The sequence below is a fragment of the Artemia franciscana genome, chromosome 1 (assembly GCF_032884065.1).
Source record: "Artemia franciscana chromosome 1, ASM3288406v1, whole genome shotgun sequence".
NCBI lineage: Eukaryota > Metazoa > Arthropoda > Branchiopoda > Anostraca > Artemiidae > Artemia > Artemia franciscana.
This window is the reverse complement of record NC_088863.1, coordinates 58850976-58872168: the sequence shown is the minus strand read 5'-3', so window position 1 is coordinate 58872168 and position 21193 is coordinate 58850976. Positions and strand designations below refer to the sequence as shown.

Here is a 21193-nt window from a genome sequence, read left to right as displayed (position 1 = left end):
TCTTATTTGTAGTAATTTCTATTTGTTTTAGGTTTGCTTGAATATTCAATCTTATTTTTACTCGTTTTGAGATCTATTTATTCATCTACGTCAGTATCTGTTATTTTCATGTTTATATGATTGATGGTTATTCCTGATGTTTTGAGTTCGGATTACGATAGACCTTTAATCCTATTCGTATTAAGTTTAGAATGGCTCTTAATTTTTCTTCTTTAACTTCATAAAAGAAGTTTAGAAAAACTTTTATTAGGTTCCTAGCCTTGCTAAGCATCAAAGACTTATCTCTAGTATTGACCAACTTTTTGAATTTACAGCATCCATTTTACACTTTTATTTGCTTTGTCTCATTTGAGTCCTTTCGTAAGCCATTAAGTTTTAGCGTAAAAAAAAATGATTTTTAACTACTATTTTAGTAATGACATAAACAAACAACAGGCGTATTGTATTCAAATCAGCTAAAAATATTTTTAAACCATTTTAAATTCATAGTAAAAAGAGACGCCGAATAAAAAGACACCGAGTGTGATAGAATGATTATTAAAATACACATTACCAGATATTACGGCTCATCAAGCAATGTCCTTACTTTTTTTTGCACAGAAGTAAAGGTTTTTGTACCTTTAACTATAAATTAGCAAGTCTTACTGGCAATATTTGCATAGAAATTTATTTATAGCGTAGCTATAGCTATATTGTAGATAAATAGTGAAGCTTTCAAACAACTACTGGTTGGTCTCTGGTATGTCGATGTTCACTTAATGAGCATAGAGTTTACAAACAGTGAGGCTTCATTTAAAAATGGCATGAATGCAATTTATTGAAAACAAACAAGATTACACTACTAGAAAGTTTAGTAACAAAAAATAGAAAAGAAGGCGATTATTTAATATCACAGAACTCAAAACCTAAGATTGAATTACTGGGAATACTGTGATCTCCTCACAACAAATCAAATGTTACATCTCCTTCACTCCTCAGGAGAACCATTGGACCCTTTGGGGGAATACGGGACAAAAATTCGTTCCATGGAGAGGCAAGCCACATGGCACCATCCTACAAAAAAAGAGAACTGAATGTGATAGATTTTTCTTAATGATTGGCACATAAACTGTGCCTAAATAAATTAGAACCAAAAATTTTAAATCAAATACACATGCAAAATGATACCAAAGTTGAATAAATGAAGAAAATTATCAAAATACACTTGCACCATTGGTGATCACTCAACAGGTGAATACTACCGGACTTTTTAAAACAAGCATTAGTTTAATGTCATTTTGAATCGAAGCCATTTAAAAATAAAACTAACAGGCTATTTTTTTTCTTGATTTGATTTTTATTTTTTCGAAATTTTTTGCTTTCTTTTGTTTGTTCACTACTTAGTCTTTAATCTCCTTTTTTTTTGTTTTATATGCACTCAGGTTACTATAAAATATACTTGCATAATATTTTATTACATGCAAAGTCTTTGGATTTCGAGTAATTTTCTTTTAGAGATAAAAAGATAACTTATGGAAAAAGAGTTCAAGCATGTTAAAAGCAAATGAGATATTGAAAATTAACGGCAAATCAAAGATTGAAGAAACACTGAACAGGTGACATTTACTTCTCTTACATAAAAAAGTATACCTATCTCGATTGCTTATCCTGGTCTCACTGGTAAAGCCATCCTCAATGCATATAGAGCTGCCGTTTAAATGCTGCTTTATTTAGTACCTTAACGATTAGCGTTGGATCACGTGGGGGGGGGGGCTCCTGTGACGTAGGTCCAACATGACATCTATTCGTAAGAACCTGACAAGCCAAAAAGAAGTAATCTAAATACTACCATACGAATTTGCCATGCACATGTTATAAATCCCCCCCCGAATCCTGGATTTACCCCTATCAGCAATTTCCAGATTTTCTGAGTAAAAAACCCTCGGTTCGAGGTAATTACCTTTGAGAAATAGGCTTCACTTAATCCTGGGGTAGTCCCAGACGGATTATGCCAGGATTTGATGATGTCACCTTCCCAGTCAATTTCAACAATTAAGCCATACCATCCAAACATTAAAGACAATGGCTCCATACTCAATATCTGAAATTAAAAAAAGAATACGCTACAATGACCCATATCCTGCAACAAGGAAAAACCAGCAATGTGTTTGATGGTGACTAGAACTAGCAGTCATCGAAATACATTTGAGCTACAGCAAATGACCTAACACATAGCTACAATGCGAAAATAGTATGTCATAGCATGTCAATAGTCTTGTTTATAAATAAAAGAAAGAGAAAAATCCAACTAATATCTCTAAACTTAAAAAGTTTCAAAAAGACGATTTAACAATTCGAATCACCAGTCACACATCATAAGTCCGCACTTCTATTGTGAAAAATTTCAAACAACACTAATCTAAATATATTTTTCTAAACAATTTTTTAGTTTGAGAATTGATAAGCATGGTTGTGCATTTTTCTACATATGAAAATATATATATATATATATATATATATATATATATATATATATATATATATATATATATATATATATATATATATTTCACTCTCTATTTTTCGAGTCTCAATTCAATATATATATATATATATATATATATATATATATATATATATATATATATATATATATATATATATATATATATATATATTCTCTAAATGAAAATACAACTGGTTAAAAACACTGACAAGAATTCCTATAGCGACTTCTTCTGCCTTTGTGCGGGACCAGTTCAAACTCTCGGCAGATAAGAGTTTCAATCACTTTGGTCGTGTTAGGAATAATAATAATAATCTGTTGCAGTTCATCAAATGAATTTGAGCTCTGAATTCTACTTAGTAGCTTTTGTAAAAGTTCAAGTACCCAGATTCGAGAAATTAGATGGTACTAATGTCAAATGTAATGAATGTAGGTCATACAGCTGTACAATTTCATTGACTAATTTAATATAAGGACACTAATGAAAGTGTAGACAGTCCAAACCTGATTGATTGCAGGATCAAAGCCGAAAAAGCAGCATAAAATCATAATTAAAGCCAAACATGAATGAAGCTTCGATAGTTATTTCAGCACCGGCAATGCCATAAAAATCAAAGAGTTTACGCACCTTTTAAGAGTGAAGCCAACATCATAAAACGTTTGGCTTTTCTTGGCACTTTTTTTTTCCCAAACTCGAATTTGTATTTGCTCCAAAAATTGAGGTAAAAAATAATTTTTCCAATTACACTAATTACATTTATTTTGCCTTAATATTCAAAAAATGTCAAACACTAGACGAAATTGGGGGTTTTTCTAGAACAAAGACCCAGCTTTCGCTCTTATATGTTAAATATACTCTTTAATCTCAGTGAAAAATAAGTAATGAAAAAGCCGGTTCAGTATCCTCAACGACTGTCAAATTTTGGTGACAAATAAAGGAAACTTATAAAATACTTACATGGTATGACATCCATAGTGGAAATGTATTGAGGGGAGGTGGCAAGTACTCGGCACCCATTTCCAGGATCATCCTGGTTAAAGCAAATGGACGAATTCCAATTAGTCGCAACCAAGCATTATTTGTCAGTGTTTCAAAGTCAAGGTACCAAGGATATTCGCTAAATCGAGGAACGACTATTCCTGCCTAAAAAAGGGTGACATAATAGATTAAAACATAGATAGTAAAGAAAGAGAAGTAAAAGAAAATGATGAAGAAACATAACAGAAACGATGGTTTTCAATGAACAAATAAAACAAAATATAAACCACCTAGACATTTATCTACTCTACAATTTGTAGACCAAACCAAAAAAAAAGGAGCGAAACTTCTTTTGAATTTTCTCTCTTGTTTGTTTTGATGATTTGATTAACAGAAATAACTTTTTTTCTCAATTGATTAAAGAATTTGGTAGATGTAAAATGACGGCTCCTCAGAAAGAAAAAGGTTAATAAAAGTAGTTCCATTAGATTCTTAATTTTATGCTCGCTTTCCAATATAGTAATCTTTATTAAGACAATACACCCCATCAGCCTCCCTCCAATGGACCCAAATATAGCCCTGGTAACATATTTATTTGTAGTTTCCATGGATTAATCCTTTGTATAACGGGTATCTACTCAATAGAATTCAAGATATCCAAATTAGCCTGTTTGAATATGGATACAAATACTTTTTAAATAGTTAAAAATGCGAATAAAAATAAAAGCAGACAAGATAATCGGATCATTATAAAATGCTGCATATTACAAAGTGAGAATTTCATTATCTTAGCATTACTTTTTTTAGTTCGATATATATGATAAGGCAATATATGGGATCTTCAGAGGTGCTGAGTGTGAGGATGAATTGTGAAAACACAACTTTGACCATCAAAAAAATCTTTAAAATTTTTTCCACATGCTTACCAATGATCTGCGTTGCGCAAATACCGATCTCCTGATTCAATGCCTTCGGCCGGGAGTGCAATGCGTGGTTCAAAATTAGCAATTTAAAAATGCCTTTCTTTTTGTTCTAGCATATCACCTTCCGGAGAGCCAATATTTTACGCCCTTACCAAGAATTCAGGGTAAGGTAGTCACTTATTAGTTGCAAATTTCTTTTGTTTTTTTTGGGGGGGGGGGGCAACGAAACTATAGTAATTCTTATTTTTTGTTTGAAAAAGGGCCAACAAAAGCATGTCAATATTTTTTTGATTTCATTTATTCTTTGCCGTCGATGATGAGGATTCTTGAGCACCTACTATTTTTCTTTTTCAAAATGTCACTGGTATACGATATTACTTCAAGGTACTAGGGCACAACCTAGGTTATAATACAGAAAAAGGAGGAAGTATTTTTCTTATTTTCAATAAAGGTTTTCAAGAATATCTGATGAAAGATTAAGTTTGACTAGTACATAGGTTTACAAACTCACAAAATAGGATTAGAGTCTGGGTTCAATCAAGCTAGTTTACTAGGAAAGTTGACTAAATAAGCAACCCCTTCCAAGAGCACCATCACTAGGAACCAGCTCAAATATAAACCACCTTCCCTACAATTCTTTTAAAGTGCCAAGGACATCAAAATAAAAACAAATTTTGCTCGCTGAACCCTTGTTAGATCCGTTTACACCTAAAAACAGCGATTTTCTTAGATTTTTTTTTTGGTTGCTTCAAATCGTTGGTTGCTTTCAAATCGTCAATTCTAAGTTTTTAGAATACTGTCATATTTTTTTTTTCATTACTAACCGTGCTACATAGTGAAAATAAATCAGAAAAAAAAAACCTTCAAAACCCTTGAAAATAAAACGTCAATTTGACACCCTATGCATCGACAATAACTCTGGATGATCTTTATAATACTTGTAAAAGTTTTTCCCAAAAAAATTGAATTACTAGTTTTTCTTACTTTTTTAGATACACATAGTTTTGCAAATTTCAACTTAACCAAATCAGGTAAATTAGTTTCTTTTTACTTTTTTTTATTTCAATAAATGGTGTGGATCCCTTGCTGGTTACAAACTTTCGTAACAACGTCAAAAAAAAATTTCCGCATCTCATATTTTTTGCTGCCATCATTACAGATTTACACATCATGCAAACCAAAGAAATTTTTTTTTTTTTTTCTAAAACACAAGGATTATCAAGTGCTGAAGATTTTGGTTTGTCTGCTTTTAACTTCCTGCTAATCTGAATCCCCTAAACTTGTATCGATCTAAATCAATTTTAGTTAACATAGTCACAACAAAAAGATGAAGGGAAAAAAGAACTATTTTCAGTCTACATTTCATTATTTCTTGGTCATCCAGATCAGAAAACATTTCTGGTAAAAATAATCCTTATTGGGTAATCACTCATGTTGCATCTAAATATGACCTCTACAAAATCACAATATATCGGTTTTTTATTCATAAAATTATTACAACTATTACTACCAACTGCTTGCAGCAGTTCACCACATGCAAACACAACTATGCACCCTCTTTTTCCAACCCGATCTGGTCAAAGCTTCACTTTTGACTCTCTTCCATTAAGTTTTATATTCCTTTGGATCTTTTCTCCTCTTCCGACCGCATTAGGAAATCTAACTAATACCTCGTTTTGTCTCAAAAGGCTGGCCAAAAATCTCAATTTTTCATCGCTTCATCTGTGAAGCGAGGCCTAATCATCTTACCCATTCGTTCGTCACAATCTAAGAAAGTGTAATTAAACCCACAATTCCACAGCTCACCTAAAACTATCCTTAGACCTAGAGAACCTAAATCTATTTTTTTTTATTTATTTAGGCTATACCCATCAAACAAACGCTTTTTGCTATCACTTTGAATGAAACCCAAAAACTTAGAACTGGAGTTGTAAGAGCTTGGAACTGTAATAGATTCTAAAGGTTTAATATTATCTTCTGAGCTTACACCAGAAGACAATACTTCAGCCTTTTTACCTACACATCATTAAACCCCATTTTGATTGGACCTACGTAGTTCAGTCTAATCTTGTAGATGTTAGGATTTTTGAAAAAACAATAAATACTCTTTTAGCTACTTTCTTTTTATATACAATAGTTTGTTTACCAATTTGAGGACGAGACAGTCGTTGAAAGTGGGTAAGCTTCGATTCAATTAATCTCGCAGAAATCAGTCTCAATTCAATCAACCCATCTAGCCGAAAAGTACCATTACCTAATGGTAAAAAAAAAACTACGCGCTGGACTCGGTGAAATAAGCTACAAAATAAAGATTTTCCTTAACATAACAACAATACATTTAAAAAAGAAAATTTATGTTAATACAATTCTTTTCCCCACCCCCACCCCCGAAAAAAAAGAAAGAACTAACCAGTATGTTTCCACTTGGTGACAGCTTAAGATTGTCAGGAGAACCTGGTACATTGGCAAAAACTTCTCTCGTACCACCTTTTGGTCCTTTTAGCCAATATCTAAAATATAAACCAACAATTGCAAGTTTAAAACTATTCTAGGATCACGTATGAAATGTCTTAAATGAATAAAGCACATTAAAATATTTAGATTACGCTTGGAAGAGAAAGGAAGGAAAGAAAACATTCAAGGTCTAGGATATTGAAGTAATAAAAAAAGATATTGATTTGGATCTGATAAACCAATCATCTTGTAGAAAACACGATATAATTTTAAATACTGGAGAATACAGAAAGTGCATTCTACTTTAAAATTGAATTGGAAAACTTGAAAAAAAAAATGTACGGGTAATCTGTGGGTATAAATCCTTGCTTTTTGGGAGTATCCCTACGAGGATGCATTCAACTACAGTAAGTAAAATAAAAAATAAATGATACTAGTGGCATCTGAATTTGCCACGCATGTAACCTATTAACAAGACTTTAGGGCTGAACAGGTTTTAAGACTGATGCTACAGATACCTATGAATAAACAAAACCAACGTTTTTTTTTCTTTTAAATTTATAAAATTTAACAACGTAATAGCCAAATGGAACGATTGTAAAAGAAAAGCTACTAGCTTCCAGTTTCCTAGAAAGTAGCCCGCTCTTATGCAACCGAAGTAACTCAGTCCTTACTCAAGCGGTGTATTGTGCACAGGTGGAAAACTGATGATTAGGACACCTCATTATTAGCATATTTGGATGATGAAGAGTATATTTGGATGATGATTTAGTGTTTAGATTGGTACTAGCAATATACGACTGATTTTTGATGTATTATCCGGATATTATTCCAAAAAATTTTGCTTCATCAAAAGTCGGATGACTTTTCATTTGATATTATATAACGCTTCATGATTTTTAACAAAATCAATGCTCGTCATATTCATCAAATTAGCTCGTCAAAGTCACATTTCCCCTTTTCATTCAAGCAAAATGGTAACGGCAACACTTAAAAAACATCCTTCAACTGTTTATCAACGCTATGACGACCGTCAAGCATCTGACAGACTACTTGTTGACATTGCAGTGACACTCGACATTCTCTACTAAACCTAATCCGATGGTATGCATAGACAACAACATTTTGGGCACTCTACGCTACATAATGGCCTCTAGAGAACGACACCGCTTTTCCATGAATTTAAATATGAGAATGGTACCTGAGAACGACAAACAGAGCACTAGAAAGAAATGAGATGGAAGTTTTGAGCGTTGAACTGGGATTGTGCGGCTGTAGGAAATGAGGGTGGTAAGAATCCATATAGAAAACATTGCAATATTTTGATAATGAAGAATGGAAGAAATATTTATTTTGAGTTCAAAAACTACTTTATTTTATATTTTTCAATACCAGATGCTAGCTTCCTTGTAAGTTTTCGAGCTCTAAATACGTTATTGTATTTACTAAACAGTCTTTAGAGAACATAAGACAGATACAGAAAATTAATACAGGTCCTTATGATATGGTAAATGTATTTTCAAAATAAAGACCAATATTTACGAAAATAACATAAAAAAAACTGAAAATCAAACGGTTTTGTTTAAAGTTACTTTGAAAACATTAAAAATTAGGTACTTTGATAACAACCCCAACAATTATATGATCTTCTAGCTGGTAAGGACCCATAACCCTGTGCTTCCACTATACCAATATTTTGCGGGGTCATTCCGAGATTTTCCAAAAGAATATTTGTTTTTCTCCCAAATCACCCCAAAGTTAAACGGTAAAAAATTAGTGATTTAAATTTCGAGTTAGTTTTTATATTTTTACAAATGTTAGTTTTCAAAGAAATTTCAGAGAACCCATTTTTATTTCGGGTAAATGTACGGATTCTCCAGAAAATTAGGGGATAATAGAAGCACTGCAACACCTGACAAAATGAGAATATAAGTACAAAAAAAAAACAAAAAACCTCGTTAGTCTATGACGGAAGCATTCAGCAACAACAACAAAATCTTCATGAGGAGACAACTGAATACCATTCGCGAAGTGTAAGTCTTCCATCAGAACATTGTTTTCACCAGTCGCAGGATTGTATCGAATTAGCCTTTGAAAAGAATAGAGTAAAAATATCGAAATAACAGAACGATTCATGGGAAATATCTATATTTAAAGATGAAAAATCGATGAAAAATATGTCTTGAAAGAGACGGAAATAGAAAAGATAAATAGAGAGACCGAAAAAGAGGAGAGGGAGTGAGAAACAGAGAGAGGGAAAAGAAACACTAAAAGTGAGAGAGAGAGAGAGAGAGAGAGAGAGAGAGAGAGAGAGAGAGAGAGAGAGAGAGAGAGAGAGAGAGAGAGAGAGAGAGAGAGAGAGAGAGAGAGAGAGAGAGAGAGAGAGAGAGAGAGAGAGAGAGAGAGCGAGAGGTAGAGAGAGAGAGAGAGAGGTAAAGAAATTTGACGCTACAACAAAAAAGGGGAAATATGGCTTTTGGTAATATTGAATAGATTAGTGCTTATAAAAATAGAGAGCTTTCCTGTTTAATACACAGGTAAAGATGATAGAGCTTATATTTATTTTCAAGATTATTATTTTGTCGATTTTCCCACGACTCTGAAAATATATCAGCTCTACATGAGCACGAAAATAAGCCAAATTAGAGCTTTGAAGCAAAGCGCAGACCATAAAAGATACCAAGACAAGCGACAACGCCAAAACTGCTATTGCAGCTATTACTTATATCATTCTTATTTCTGATCATTGTAAAACCCCAAATATTTAGAAGCTTTCCATAGCCAGGGGCCGTGAAAACATTGACCTTATTTACATTAGCCACATTAGCTTTTATTTACATGTTTGCTACAATATCTTTATTTACATCCTCAATGCTAGACAGATTAATTGAATCGATCACTGAAAAGGGCTGACGTTTTATAATTTGATTTCTTTCAGGGAAGAAGACCAAGCTGTTTTATGTAAAACTAGTTAATACAAAAACAACAATAACAACAAAAATACGGGTGGGAAACATAACTAAAGGAGAAAAAAATAGACCAGACCTATTATATAGAAAAAACAAACTACCCCTCATATTTGGGGACGCTCCCATCCAGGTTTAGTTTCAGGATATACATGCTCATGATTACATTTGTGTTGTATCCATTACAAATAAAATCCTCTCGGAAGTTCAAACCAAAATTACGAGTCCGATGCAATGATTAGTTTAATTTCTGTTGGAATACATTCAAATCACCCACTAAATCCCAATTAAACTTTTTTTCTCCGCCATTATCAGCACACAATTAAAAAGAAAAATTTAATGTTGATAAAAACGGACTAGGCTTATATGACATAACGGTATAACTTGCGTTTAGGTGTTCTAATAAATATCATGAAGCAATTTAAAGGTGCACTTTTGCTTCCACATTAAAAAGGAAATTTAAGTTCATCAATGAAAACTGCTTTAGTAAGAAAGACAAAGATGTCAGCCACTTAACTCGAAACTAATTAATTCCTTATCCTTTTAGTCACTCAAATTGGTAGGATTTTCAACTCTCCAAAAAAGGAAACGAGTCTCCGTTTCCTCGTTCGAAACGAGCATTCAAGTCCCCAAAAGGAGACTCGAATACCGAATATGAGAGACTAGCAAATAAATTAACACATGTAAGCGTATATTTCTGTTTGGTAGTGATTCTTTTTTTTAGCAATTAAATTGAATTTCAATAGATTGAAATTTACGAGGCTAGCCCACAAGGTTCTGGAATAGGACAAAGGCGGGATTCTTTTTTTTTTACAAGAGATCATTACCTTCTTACAGCATTTATTCCTTAGCTTGCTTAATTTTCTGAGTTCCAATCTGTTAACAACTATCTATTCGTTTAATCGATAAATCAAACCAAGGACCCAAAAAGCTGACTGGATTAAAATCAAAAATTGCATCAACAGAATCTGGGTTCTACAATTTTTCAAAAACTTATTCGTAAATTAAAACTTATTCAAAAACCTGTAAAGGCACCCTTCTGATGGTTCTCCAACTAGGCCAAATACCACATTAAATTAAGCTCACTAAAAACTCTCACAGCTAACTTTATATTTCAAATCATAGCACCTCCACCAGTTCAATTATCTGAGCAAAACTTCCTCACCGTCCTGTTGCTTGCCCAAAAAGAGCCATAGCCCCAGCGTGCAAAGGATAAATTGAACTATCAGTCCAGTATATAACACCATCAGAAGCCATCTCGACACTGTTAGGGAGGGCGGGAGGCCGCCCTTCAATTGGTTCTGAGGAGTTAACCAAGGTAACTAATTCTCCTAAAGATAGCAATAATTTACACATACAACATAAAAAAATTCAATTAAAATTGTACACTCATTAGGCTATAGCGCATGAATGGAAAAATCGCTAAGCAGAGAACTTGAATTAATAGGGATTTAAACTACAAGAGATACTACACAGGTATGCAAAAAAATTAGAGGCTTTAAGATGCTTATTTATGTTTTTACAAAATTTCTGAAATAAGAGTGAAAATTTCTTATCTTAACATGTGCCTCTAGTTAAAGGCTTACTAGAGATCATCTTCATCAAGAAAAAGGGCTGCTGTTTTCCAACATTTACTTGAAGATTATATAATGAGTGATTCATTAGAAATTCCTTCTAAAACATTTTTTATAAGGTTTCTGTTGGCTCATTAACATGTACCATGGCGGAATGTGCTATACAAGATATGTGCCTATTCACGTACACAAGAATTTATTTATTTATTTTCTTTATTTCCCTAAAAAAATGAGGAGTACTCTACAATATAATATAAAGAAAAAACAAATGATAGCACTTACAATCAAAACCTATCAAATATTGATCAAATACTTAAAAAAAAGATACAAAAACACTTGCTAAATAGTTTAGCCTATAAATCATGAAGAGCCAGAACTGTTACTAAAAAAGGAAATAAATTGTGGCCTACAGACTACAGGATCCTTCACGTTAAGCTTTAAAACAATCTCAGTGTTACTAAAAGAAAGGGGGAAACCAAGTAAAAATTTACAAAATTTAAAATAAGAAACTTTAATGGGCGAAAGATCAGAAGGTCTGAAATTTCGGAAGAGGAGGGACGGGAACAATATGTGAGGCAGATCAACAGCACTATACATACGACCAAGGACGTCCCGACGGTAAAGACCCCGAAAACGAATTAAAAGACCAAATGCCTTGCGTAATTTCATCTGAACATGCTGAACTAGGACTGGTTTAAAATCTCTTTTGGAGGCAGCATAAGGTAATCCCAAATAAGTGACTATTGGCGACGACTGAAAAATAACACCATTGCCGCAATCGAGAGTCGCCCTGACATTATCCTCTAAACAATTTACAACAAAAAATTGACATTTTTCAAAACTGATAGAAAGGCCCAAACCTTTTAAACAATTAATCAAAATATTAAATTAGAAACAAGACTAGACTTGGACCGACTTAGAAGGATAATGTCTTCAGCATATGCAATGCAAGACAGATTTCGAGATAATGAAACAAAAGAGCAGGAAAGAGAATTAAGGGCAGTAGCTAAACAAGAATTGAATATATAAGGAGAAATAATTCCTCCTTGTCTAATTCCTCTACCCACTTGAATTAATTTGGACTGAGATGAAGACGAACTCGGACAGATACGGATCTTTAAACCAGAATACCAAGAGCGAAGGACTCGTATGACAGCTAGGGGCAATCCAGCATGGATTAAAGTGTGCAGAGCAGATGCATGAGAAATGTTATCAAAGGCCCCTTTGATATCAATCAAGAGGGCGTATAGCGGTTGACCTGAGATTCTCGCTTCTTCAATAGCTTTGCTGAAAGATGCATGGGCGTGGTCACATCCCAAACCTCTCTTGAAACCAACTTGATTAAAACCAGTGTCAAGAATAATGAGAGCGAATAAATTAGAAGGCGGGGCATAATAATTACTTACAATAACAACTTAAGTTTTTTTGTAAGCTTTTAACATCACATGTGTCGCCAAAAACTAAATTTAGTTTTAATTAATGGGTATTAACGCGGCTTCGTGCATTATCATATTACATTAGTTAATGTTATCGCTTTTAAAATGGTAATGTCTTTGCCCCAAATCCCAGTAATGTAATTATCTTTAATAAGCCAAAAGCAGTACAATCCAGCCACCTATGGAAAGAGCAAAGCGCGCTCTATGGATTTCTTTTCATGTTTTACTTTTTCCTAGTAAAGAACGAACCACGTTTTAACTGATTTGTATATAAGGCAGTATCAAATTGCAAGATTATATAGCAAATTACTACGCCCAAAGACGAGGGCGTGTACAAATTCACTAAGTTATTATTTCGGTGGAGTGTCAAGAAGACTAGATGGTGATGGTCGGAGCGTTATTTATAGGGAAGGACACATTAAAGTTTCTGCTGATGACAGAAAAATAATGAGTTTATTTAGCATTTTATAGTAAAGAATGAACTCTACCCCATGGTAACCAAAATATTAAAAAAAAATGCAATTTCTGACAAAACTAAATCATGACGTGCATGATGATGCAGCTCACTTACATTTTGACAAGATAATACAACGTAAGTACCTTTGATTATTCATAGTGGTCGTGGTTGCAGCAGTTGCTACAACCTAGTAAGGAAACATGGTTACAGCGGTAGCTGCAAACTAATAAGGGACGAACCACGGCCCATAACGACCAAATAACGGCCTGAAACCCCTAAAAATGTCGCTAAATCAAAACAAAGAGTAGAACATTGAAATTACCTTGGCCGAAAATCCTACGCCGGAAACTAATACTCACTTTAACAATGAGAAAAGGAATATCCCTTGGCTTGAACAATAAAGGAAATCTCTTTTTGGCATTGGAAGGACTGATGTGTCCTCTCCCCCCCCCCTCTGATGCTAGTGGGACACAGGAACATGATAAAAAACTGTTGAATTGCTCATTTTAAAATGAAATTGCTAAATCTAGTGTGTTTTGTAATTAACAAAACACAATATCAAAATAAGATTTTTGATAAACAAGAGCTAAGAGCTCATATTGCACTTGTGACGAGGTCGGAAGAGCCAAGAGCTCATATGGTATGACCTCTGGGAAAAATCTAAAAATCAATAGATTGTTTTAAAAGAAAAATCAGAGGCCTAATGACGGTCGAGATTTAAAAAAGAGCTCTGAGTCACAAGGTCCTTCTAAATATCAAAATTAATTAATATCCGATCACCCACATGTGAGTTTAAAATACCTCAATTTTTCTAATTTTTCCTCTCCCTTCAGCCCCCCAGATGGTCGAACCGGGAAAAACGACTTTATCAAGTCAATTTGTGCAGCTCCGAGACATGCCTACCAATTTTCATCGTCCTAGCACGTCCAGAAGCACCAAACTTGCCAAAGCCCTTAACCCCACCCCATACCTCCTCCAAAGAAAATACAGTCCGGTTACGTCAATCACGTATTAAGCGTTTTCCAAGATTTCCGGTTTCCGCTTCCAACTCCCTCCAATGTCACCGGATCTGGCCGGGATTTAAAATGAGAGTTCCAAAGCACAAGATCCTTCTAAAGATCAAATTGCATTAAGATCTGATCACCCGTTCGTATGTTACAAATATCTCATATTTTCTAATTTTTCCGAATTGTTTCCCCCCCCCAACTACCAAAGAGAGCGGATCCGGTCCGATTATTTCTGTCACATATCTTGGACTTGCTTATTCTTCCCACCAAGTTTCATTCTGATCTCGTCGCTATAAGCGTTTTCCAGGATTTCCGGTCCCCCCAGCTCCCCCAAAGAGAGCAGATCCATTCCGATTATGTCAATCACGTATCTAGGACTTGTGATTATTTTTCCCACCAAGTTTTATCCCGATCCCTCCACTCTAAACATTTTCCGAGATTTTAGGTCCCCCCCAACTCCCCGCAATGTCACCGGATCCGATCGGGATTTAAAATAAGAACTCTGAGACACAATATCCTTCCAAACATCAGACTTCATTTAGATCCGATCACCTGTTCGTAAGTTAAAAATACCTCATTATTTAATTTTTCCGATTTAAGCGTCCCCCCACTCCCCCTCCCCCGAATGGTCGAAACGGTGAAAAGACAATTTCTAATTTAATCTGGCCTAGTTCCTGGTACGCCTGCCAAATTTCATAGTCCTAACTTACCTGGAAGTGCCTAAAGTAGCAAAACCGGGATAGACAGACAGACCGACAGAATTTGCGATCGCTATATGTCACTTGGTAGATACCAAGTGCCATAAAACCCCCCCAAAAATACAGAATCTTAGGAGAGGTTTGGAACTTGCTCTTACTTGGACGTAACATTGAAGTTTACTAAAAATAGTATTTTCCCAAACAGGAATTTTTACAACAAAATATTTTGATGACCCGTTTCCTAATTCCAGTAGGGTATTTTTTTTTTTTTCGAAGTAATAATATGATGAATGAAACAAAAATAGATAGATCATTAATGATCAGAGAGGTCTAAAAATTTGCGCAAGCCGAGGCTTGAGATTTAGTAGAATGCTATTCATAAGTCAAAATATACCAGCTGAAGAAGCACCCGCAATTGCTAAAGAACTTGAGTCAGGTATTTGCAAAGTCGGATTTTCTAGGGATGGGCCAGATTCTGATGACTTTGAATTTATTGTGAAAGAACAACCATCTCATAATGAATTCGTATTTACAAATAAAACCAATTATTTTCCAACGGATCAGACTGAAACTGAGATCTGAAATAAACGGATTTCTTCAATTGACCATTCCAGTGACAAATTGACCGCGGAGAAGCCTGACGGGCTGAATTTACAAACAAACAAAGGTGTAGAGGAAGCTTCAAATCAGATGAACGATACAGCCTTTCAAAATGACAAGAAACAATATACAAATACTAATCATGCTAACTACTTGAGAATTCAGACCGATGAAAAGTGTCTTAACTGTAATATATGCAAATGGGGTTTCAATCGAAATAGTGTTCTTGCTGCCCGTCTTGGAACTCCTACACTGAAAGCAAAGACCATTCAACCTGAAAGCGGTTCTGCCGAATCTGTTTTCCGAAAACCAGAGAAAACGAGTTGGTATCTCAGAATCAGCTATAATTAAATAGTTGGTTTTTGTTTCAAAAGATTAAGAAGAAAAATCACTCATATCGTTGCGCTTGTTTTTATTGGCTTAAGGTGAGCCGTTCCCGGGATGAAACGGAATAAATGTCAGTTTCGGCAATACCACCTGAAAATTCTGGAACACAGGTAAGGTATGGCAAACTGACTCAGCATGAATAAGAAAGGCGACTTTCGCCAAAACATATGTCATCTGAGAGACAAATTTTAATTTCTACAATTAACAGTGGGTCTTAAAATAAAATATAAAAAAACATCAGTGAGAGGTCTCACTCAGCAACAAGCTCCTTGGAATTTCAGTTTTTAACCTTCGGAGGCAGAGGCTGCTTCGGAACAAGCTGTGATCTTAGCTAAAGTACTAGGTGCCTCAGCTCTGTTACAGCTTCCTTATAACACCTTTCACATATGCCATATCTACTCTTCGCATGAAACGATAAGGCCATTCCACGTCTTTTATTTTTGCTCACTGCTACTTTGGCAACTCAACTGCTGTGCTAGAAGGCAAATGAGGCAGCAACTTTTCCACAACGCTCAATGCTGACACACTGGGCAATGGCCTCAATAGGCTAGACTCTGGTGTAATCAAGGCTACAGCAATGTCAATTAGACCATTCGAGAGATATTTTTTTTTATACATGATAGAGTTTGTGGCTCAGTTCCGACAAAATTATCATTTTCGGCACAACCACTTTTAGGCGACGATATGCGACTGAGGTTTTAGTGAGAAAGGCAACCTCACTAAACGAATGAGAATTCATAGTGGTGAAAAGACATTCAAGTATGACACATGTAAGCCGAGTTCTATTACAAAAAGTATTCCCTTACTGTAGACATGAGAACCCTTGCTGGTGAACAGCTATTCAAATGTGACATATGTAAGCGGCAGCCAAAATTGTAGTCTTGCTACTTATATAAGAAGCCACACCAGTTGAAAGTCATACAGTTGTGACATATACAACGGAGACTTTAATGTAAAAATAATAATAATAATAATAATCTTACTGTACAATTGAGAGCCCACACTAGTGAAAAGCCATACAAGTGTGACAAATGCAAAAAAAGAACTTTTCAAAGAAAGATAATCTTACTAAATACCAAAGGATATACAACAGTAAAAAGCCATTTAAGTGTGTCATATTGTTACGAGAGTTTAAGCCATCGTGGCAATCATGCTAGACACATGAGAACCCATGCAGGTGAAAGTCATACAAATGTGAAACTTGTAACAGCTGACAATCCACACCAGCAAAAAACCACATGTGGTTGAATAAGGCAAGAAGAACTTTTCTCAGATAAGTAAAATCAACAAATACCTAAGAATAATGGTATTTAAGTGTGAAGACATAAAAAGAGCTTCAATTCCAAAAATCGTTCAACACTTGACATTTCACCACGAGGAATGGTCATATATAATAGACATATATATGAAGCGCTTCAGTCAGGATGATAATCGTATTAGTCAAATGAAAATTATAAGGCCTACTGGTCAAAAGCCATACAATTGAAGTGCGCTAAAATAAATTAGTCTGAAAGCCTTAGATGGTAGTACAACTACTACACTAACTCACTGTGGCACAAAACCTCCTGAGGCCAACGCAGCTGCCCACGCTTTACCTCCACCCCACTTATTTAACCCTTACACCTTATCCCTCCCAAGAAGCTTCGAATTCCTTTTTGTTGTGATTAAACATTCTTAAGTCTATTTGTTTTAGTTTTGTTTCTTCGTTCATAGTAATTTCTGTTCGTTCGATGTTTAATTATTCAATCACTTCTGTCAGGATGGTAGTCGTACTAGTCAAATGAAAACATTAAGGCCTACTAGTGAAAAGCCATACAAATGTTTTTACAAAGTACGCAAAAAAAAAAAATCTGAAAGACAGAGAATATAATACTACTACTAATAACTCACTGCAGCACCAAACCTCCCGAGGTCAACACAGCAGCGAACACTCTTCCTCCAACCCATTTATTCAACCCTTACACTTTACCCTCCGGATAAGTTTTGAATTCCTTTTTGTTGTGATTACACATTCTTAATTCTATTTGTTTCAGGTTTCGTTTGTTCATTCATAATAATTTCTGTGATATTTAGGCTTTAATATGGTTCTTTACCTGAATTTTAGCAATAGAATTGGAGACTTTTTTGTAAGATAATAACGTTGATTGGCCTAAGCGGGGGGCAGAGAAAATAAGACTGACATTTCCTCTGAATACTGAATTATACGTTATTACGGCGTTCACTAGACTCTTACTAAAAAGTGTTGACCAATAATAAAAAAAAAGTCTAAAGCCCCTAAAAACGGCGTTTGATCGAAAAAAAAAGTAAAATTGGAATTGCATTGGCCAAAAACCCTATACAAGAAATTTTCAATCCTTTGGCTTAAACAACAAGAAAAATCATTTTTTTTGCATGGGAATCACCATCAGCACCCTCTTTTCTTCTTCTCAGCTAGTAGGGCACTGCAACATCGTAGAGAGCTATTTAAGGGCTGATTTTAAAGGAGATTGCTGTAACGACTCGCTTTTTTTATTAACTAGCCAATATTAAAAAAAATCAATTTTTTGACAAAAACTAAATTTCCGTACACAAGATCATGACATACATTAAAGAGCGTTTTGAGTAACAGTGATGACACCGTATTTCGTTCTTTACCAATTCCTGCTAAGAAAAAGCCAGAGGCTTTTCCTGTGTGTAATCATTCAGTCTTAATCAAATACATAGGTTTGATAAATAGATACATAGGTATATAAATACATAGATACTCATCATTCAACATCAAGGTCAACAATACTTTTACAAGACTTAAAGAGCCAAAGTGAAAGCTAGGCCATCTTTAAAGAATACCAATGACATTATATCTCATAGGAAAAAGCCAGAAACAAAGAAAAAGACGAGCAAGGAAAAAAGAAAAGTAATGTATAAAGAAGAGAAAAAGTAAGGAAGAGAAAAGGAAAATTTATCACAGAAGCAATTTGGCGGCACATCGAAAACAACTCAAGGTGATTTAAACCACCCTCATAAAGCCATAGAACAAATTGTAATCAACACTGAATTGTTATCAAATATTACACTTTTAATCAATATTTTAACCTCTTTTCCATAGCGAAAAATAAGATAAAGCGTATCATATTAAAGCGTCCATAAAGGGCTTATCATCGGATTTCCGAGTAAAACGACTATTATATTCGGAAACAGCATAAAAACGGCATCGAATGACATGTTTACCAAATTCATAGCTCAGTAATAAGAATATCTCGAAATTTACTTCAACGGAATAGCTATTACCACTTCTCACAAATGAATGTTGAATTTCTAATGACCATATTTCAGTTCTTGAGGGAGAAGGGTTAGGTTGGAAGTAACAAATAAATGAACATTTTTCCCCTGTGTATTTTCTCCTATATACACTTTTGATCTCTGTCCTATCACAACAGTTTTAACAGGCAATGAGATTTCTGGAATACTGTATACGTGTAGGCACTATCATGTCATCTACATTACCACAGTATTTTCCCGAAAACTGGAATTATCAATTGGCACCCTGTTTTTAGTTAGCTTTTAGTTTCCAGGGTATCGAAATTAGCAAGCTACTACACTGACTTCGCGTCGAAAAAGGCCCAACCCGAGTACCGAAAAACAGATTTTAGTTTGACTTCTTTCAAACTGAAACCTCACATTTGGAAATGTAAATGGTCAGACCAATTGTCTGATGAATACTGTAAATTTATGAAAACATTTTACAAACTAGGAATAGCTCATTTTATATTAAAAAGTCATCATTGTCGCTTAGAATGGACAATTGGTCCTCTTAAAATACAGCTCTTTGAAAAATAGGCTTGGACCGGAAGAGTAGTTCTGTTGTAGGTAAAAGCTTAAGTGATACCCCCCCCCCCGATTCAATCCAATAAGGACCAGGTATTTCAGTATTTGAAGCACCAAGACCATCAAGTAAACACATATTTACCTCCTGAGCCCAAACTAGGTCTATTCATACCCGAGACTTTCCTTGGTTTTTCGTTTGGTTGTTCAAAAATTATGAAGTTTTTAGGCGGTTCCGCATGTTCTTCAGTGTTGCAATACTGAACCGAGAAAATCAATAAGCAAAAATAATTAGTATAAGACTGTAAATGCTTTTTGTCCGTAAAAATTCAAACATTGACAATCTGTTGATTCTCAAAGACAATTATACCTTCAAAGGAAAGCATCCCATTCTGAAATTGTTTGGTTCCATTTGTTTTTGGCTTATTTGCTGTTGATTTTTCATCCATGTTTCTTTTTTTTTAATCTGATGCCCGCTATTACCAATATTGCACCATAAAAAAACAGGGAAGGGAGAGGGGTTTTAGGATCCACGGGACCACTTTATGCCTCCGATCAAATTGACTGAAATTCCTTGTAGTGGCCTCATAGAAGTACATGCATAAATACATATGTATTTTTTAATACCTAGAAGGCGTTTTTTTTTTTTATATTTCCCGCTGAAACGCTGCAAGATTGCAGGATTCTGAATAAAATAAGGAGCAACATGTCTACAATTCTGCTACGAAGTTTGCGCCGATGGAGGGAGATTTTCAAAGGGCTCTGGGACCCAACCTGGTCGTCCATTTATAGCGGTTGTAAATCCTTGCCAATTACAGCTCATACAAGATAAAAATACCAAGCTTTGTGCTAAAAAGCAGTGACCGGAAGTGAAAGGGTGCTTTTGGATGGTCAACAACCCAAATTTAATCTCTGATAAAAGAGAATAAGAATTCTTACGCGATTCCAGTTGAAGAAAGGTCAAACCTGCCCGTCTTTCTGCAAATATATATATATATATATATATATATATATATATATATATATATATATATATATATATATATATATATATATATATATATATATATATATATATAGGGGTGTGGTAGGGTATAGGAGGCGTCACGAGCCCTCGACCTAGCATGATCCCAGTTTATACAATGTGAAATATTCAAATCCATCAATTAAAGCTTGTCGGTGGGAGGGGTGCAGGCCTGAAAAATGAGTCATGTGATCAATTTGTGCTTTGATCATAGGGATTGAAAATTATTGCACATTTCTAATTCATACAAGGTGCTACCAAACCGCATTTCTGATATAAAAAAAACTGGAGTCAAGGAGCGCTTGAATTTTGCGATATGTACTTCTACAATAAAACTGTCAGCTTCTTAAAATTAGATGTATTTCGTCAACAAATTTTGTAAAAAAAAAAAAAAAACTGAAA

At 34.6% G+C, this 21193-nt stretch overlaps 1 protein-coding gene across 3 annotated transcripts in view; it reads right to left on the bottom strand.

The window, feature by feature from the left end:
- Positions 1–791: 791 nt before the first annotated feature.
- The window catches only part of LOC136031961 (adipocyte plasma membrane-associated protein-like), a 35419-nt gene continuing 15017 nt past the window's right edge, over positions 792–21193 (bottom strand). For all 3 annotated transcript variants that reach the window (XM_065711986.1, XM_065711995.1, XM_065711977.1), the window contains exons 6-11: positions 10973–11138; positions 8796–8930; positions 6798–6897; positions 3444–3629; positions 1940–2080; positions 792–1053 (exon numbers count right to left, since the gene is read on the bottom strand). In XM_065711986.1, the coding sequence (XP_065568058.1) occupies positions 940–1053; positions 1940–2080; positions 3444–3629; positions 6798–6897; positions 8796–8930; positions 10973–11138 (842 nt within the window). In that variant the 3' untranslated portion in view covers positions 792–939. The remainder of the gene's footprint in view (positions 1054–1939; positions 2081–3443; positions 3630–6797; positions 6898–8795; positions 8931–10972; positions 11139–21193) is intronic.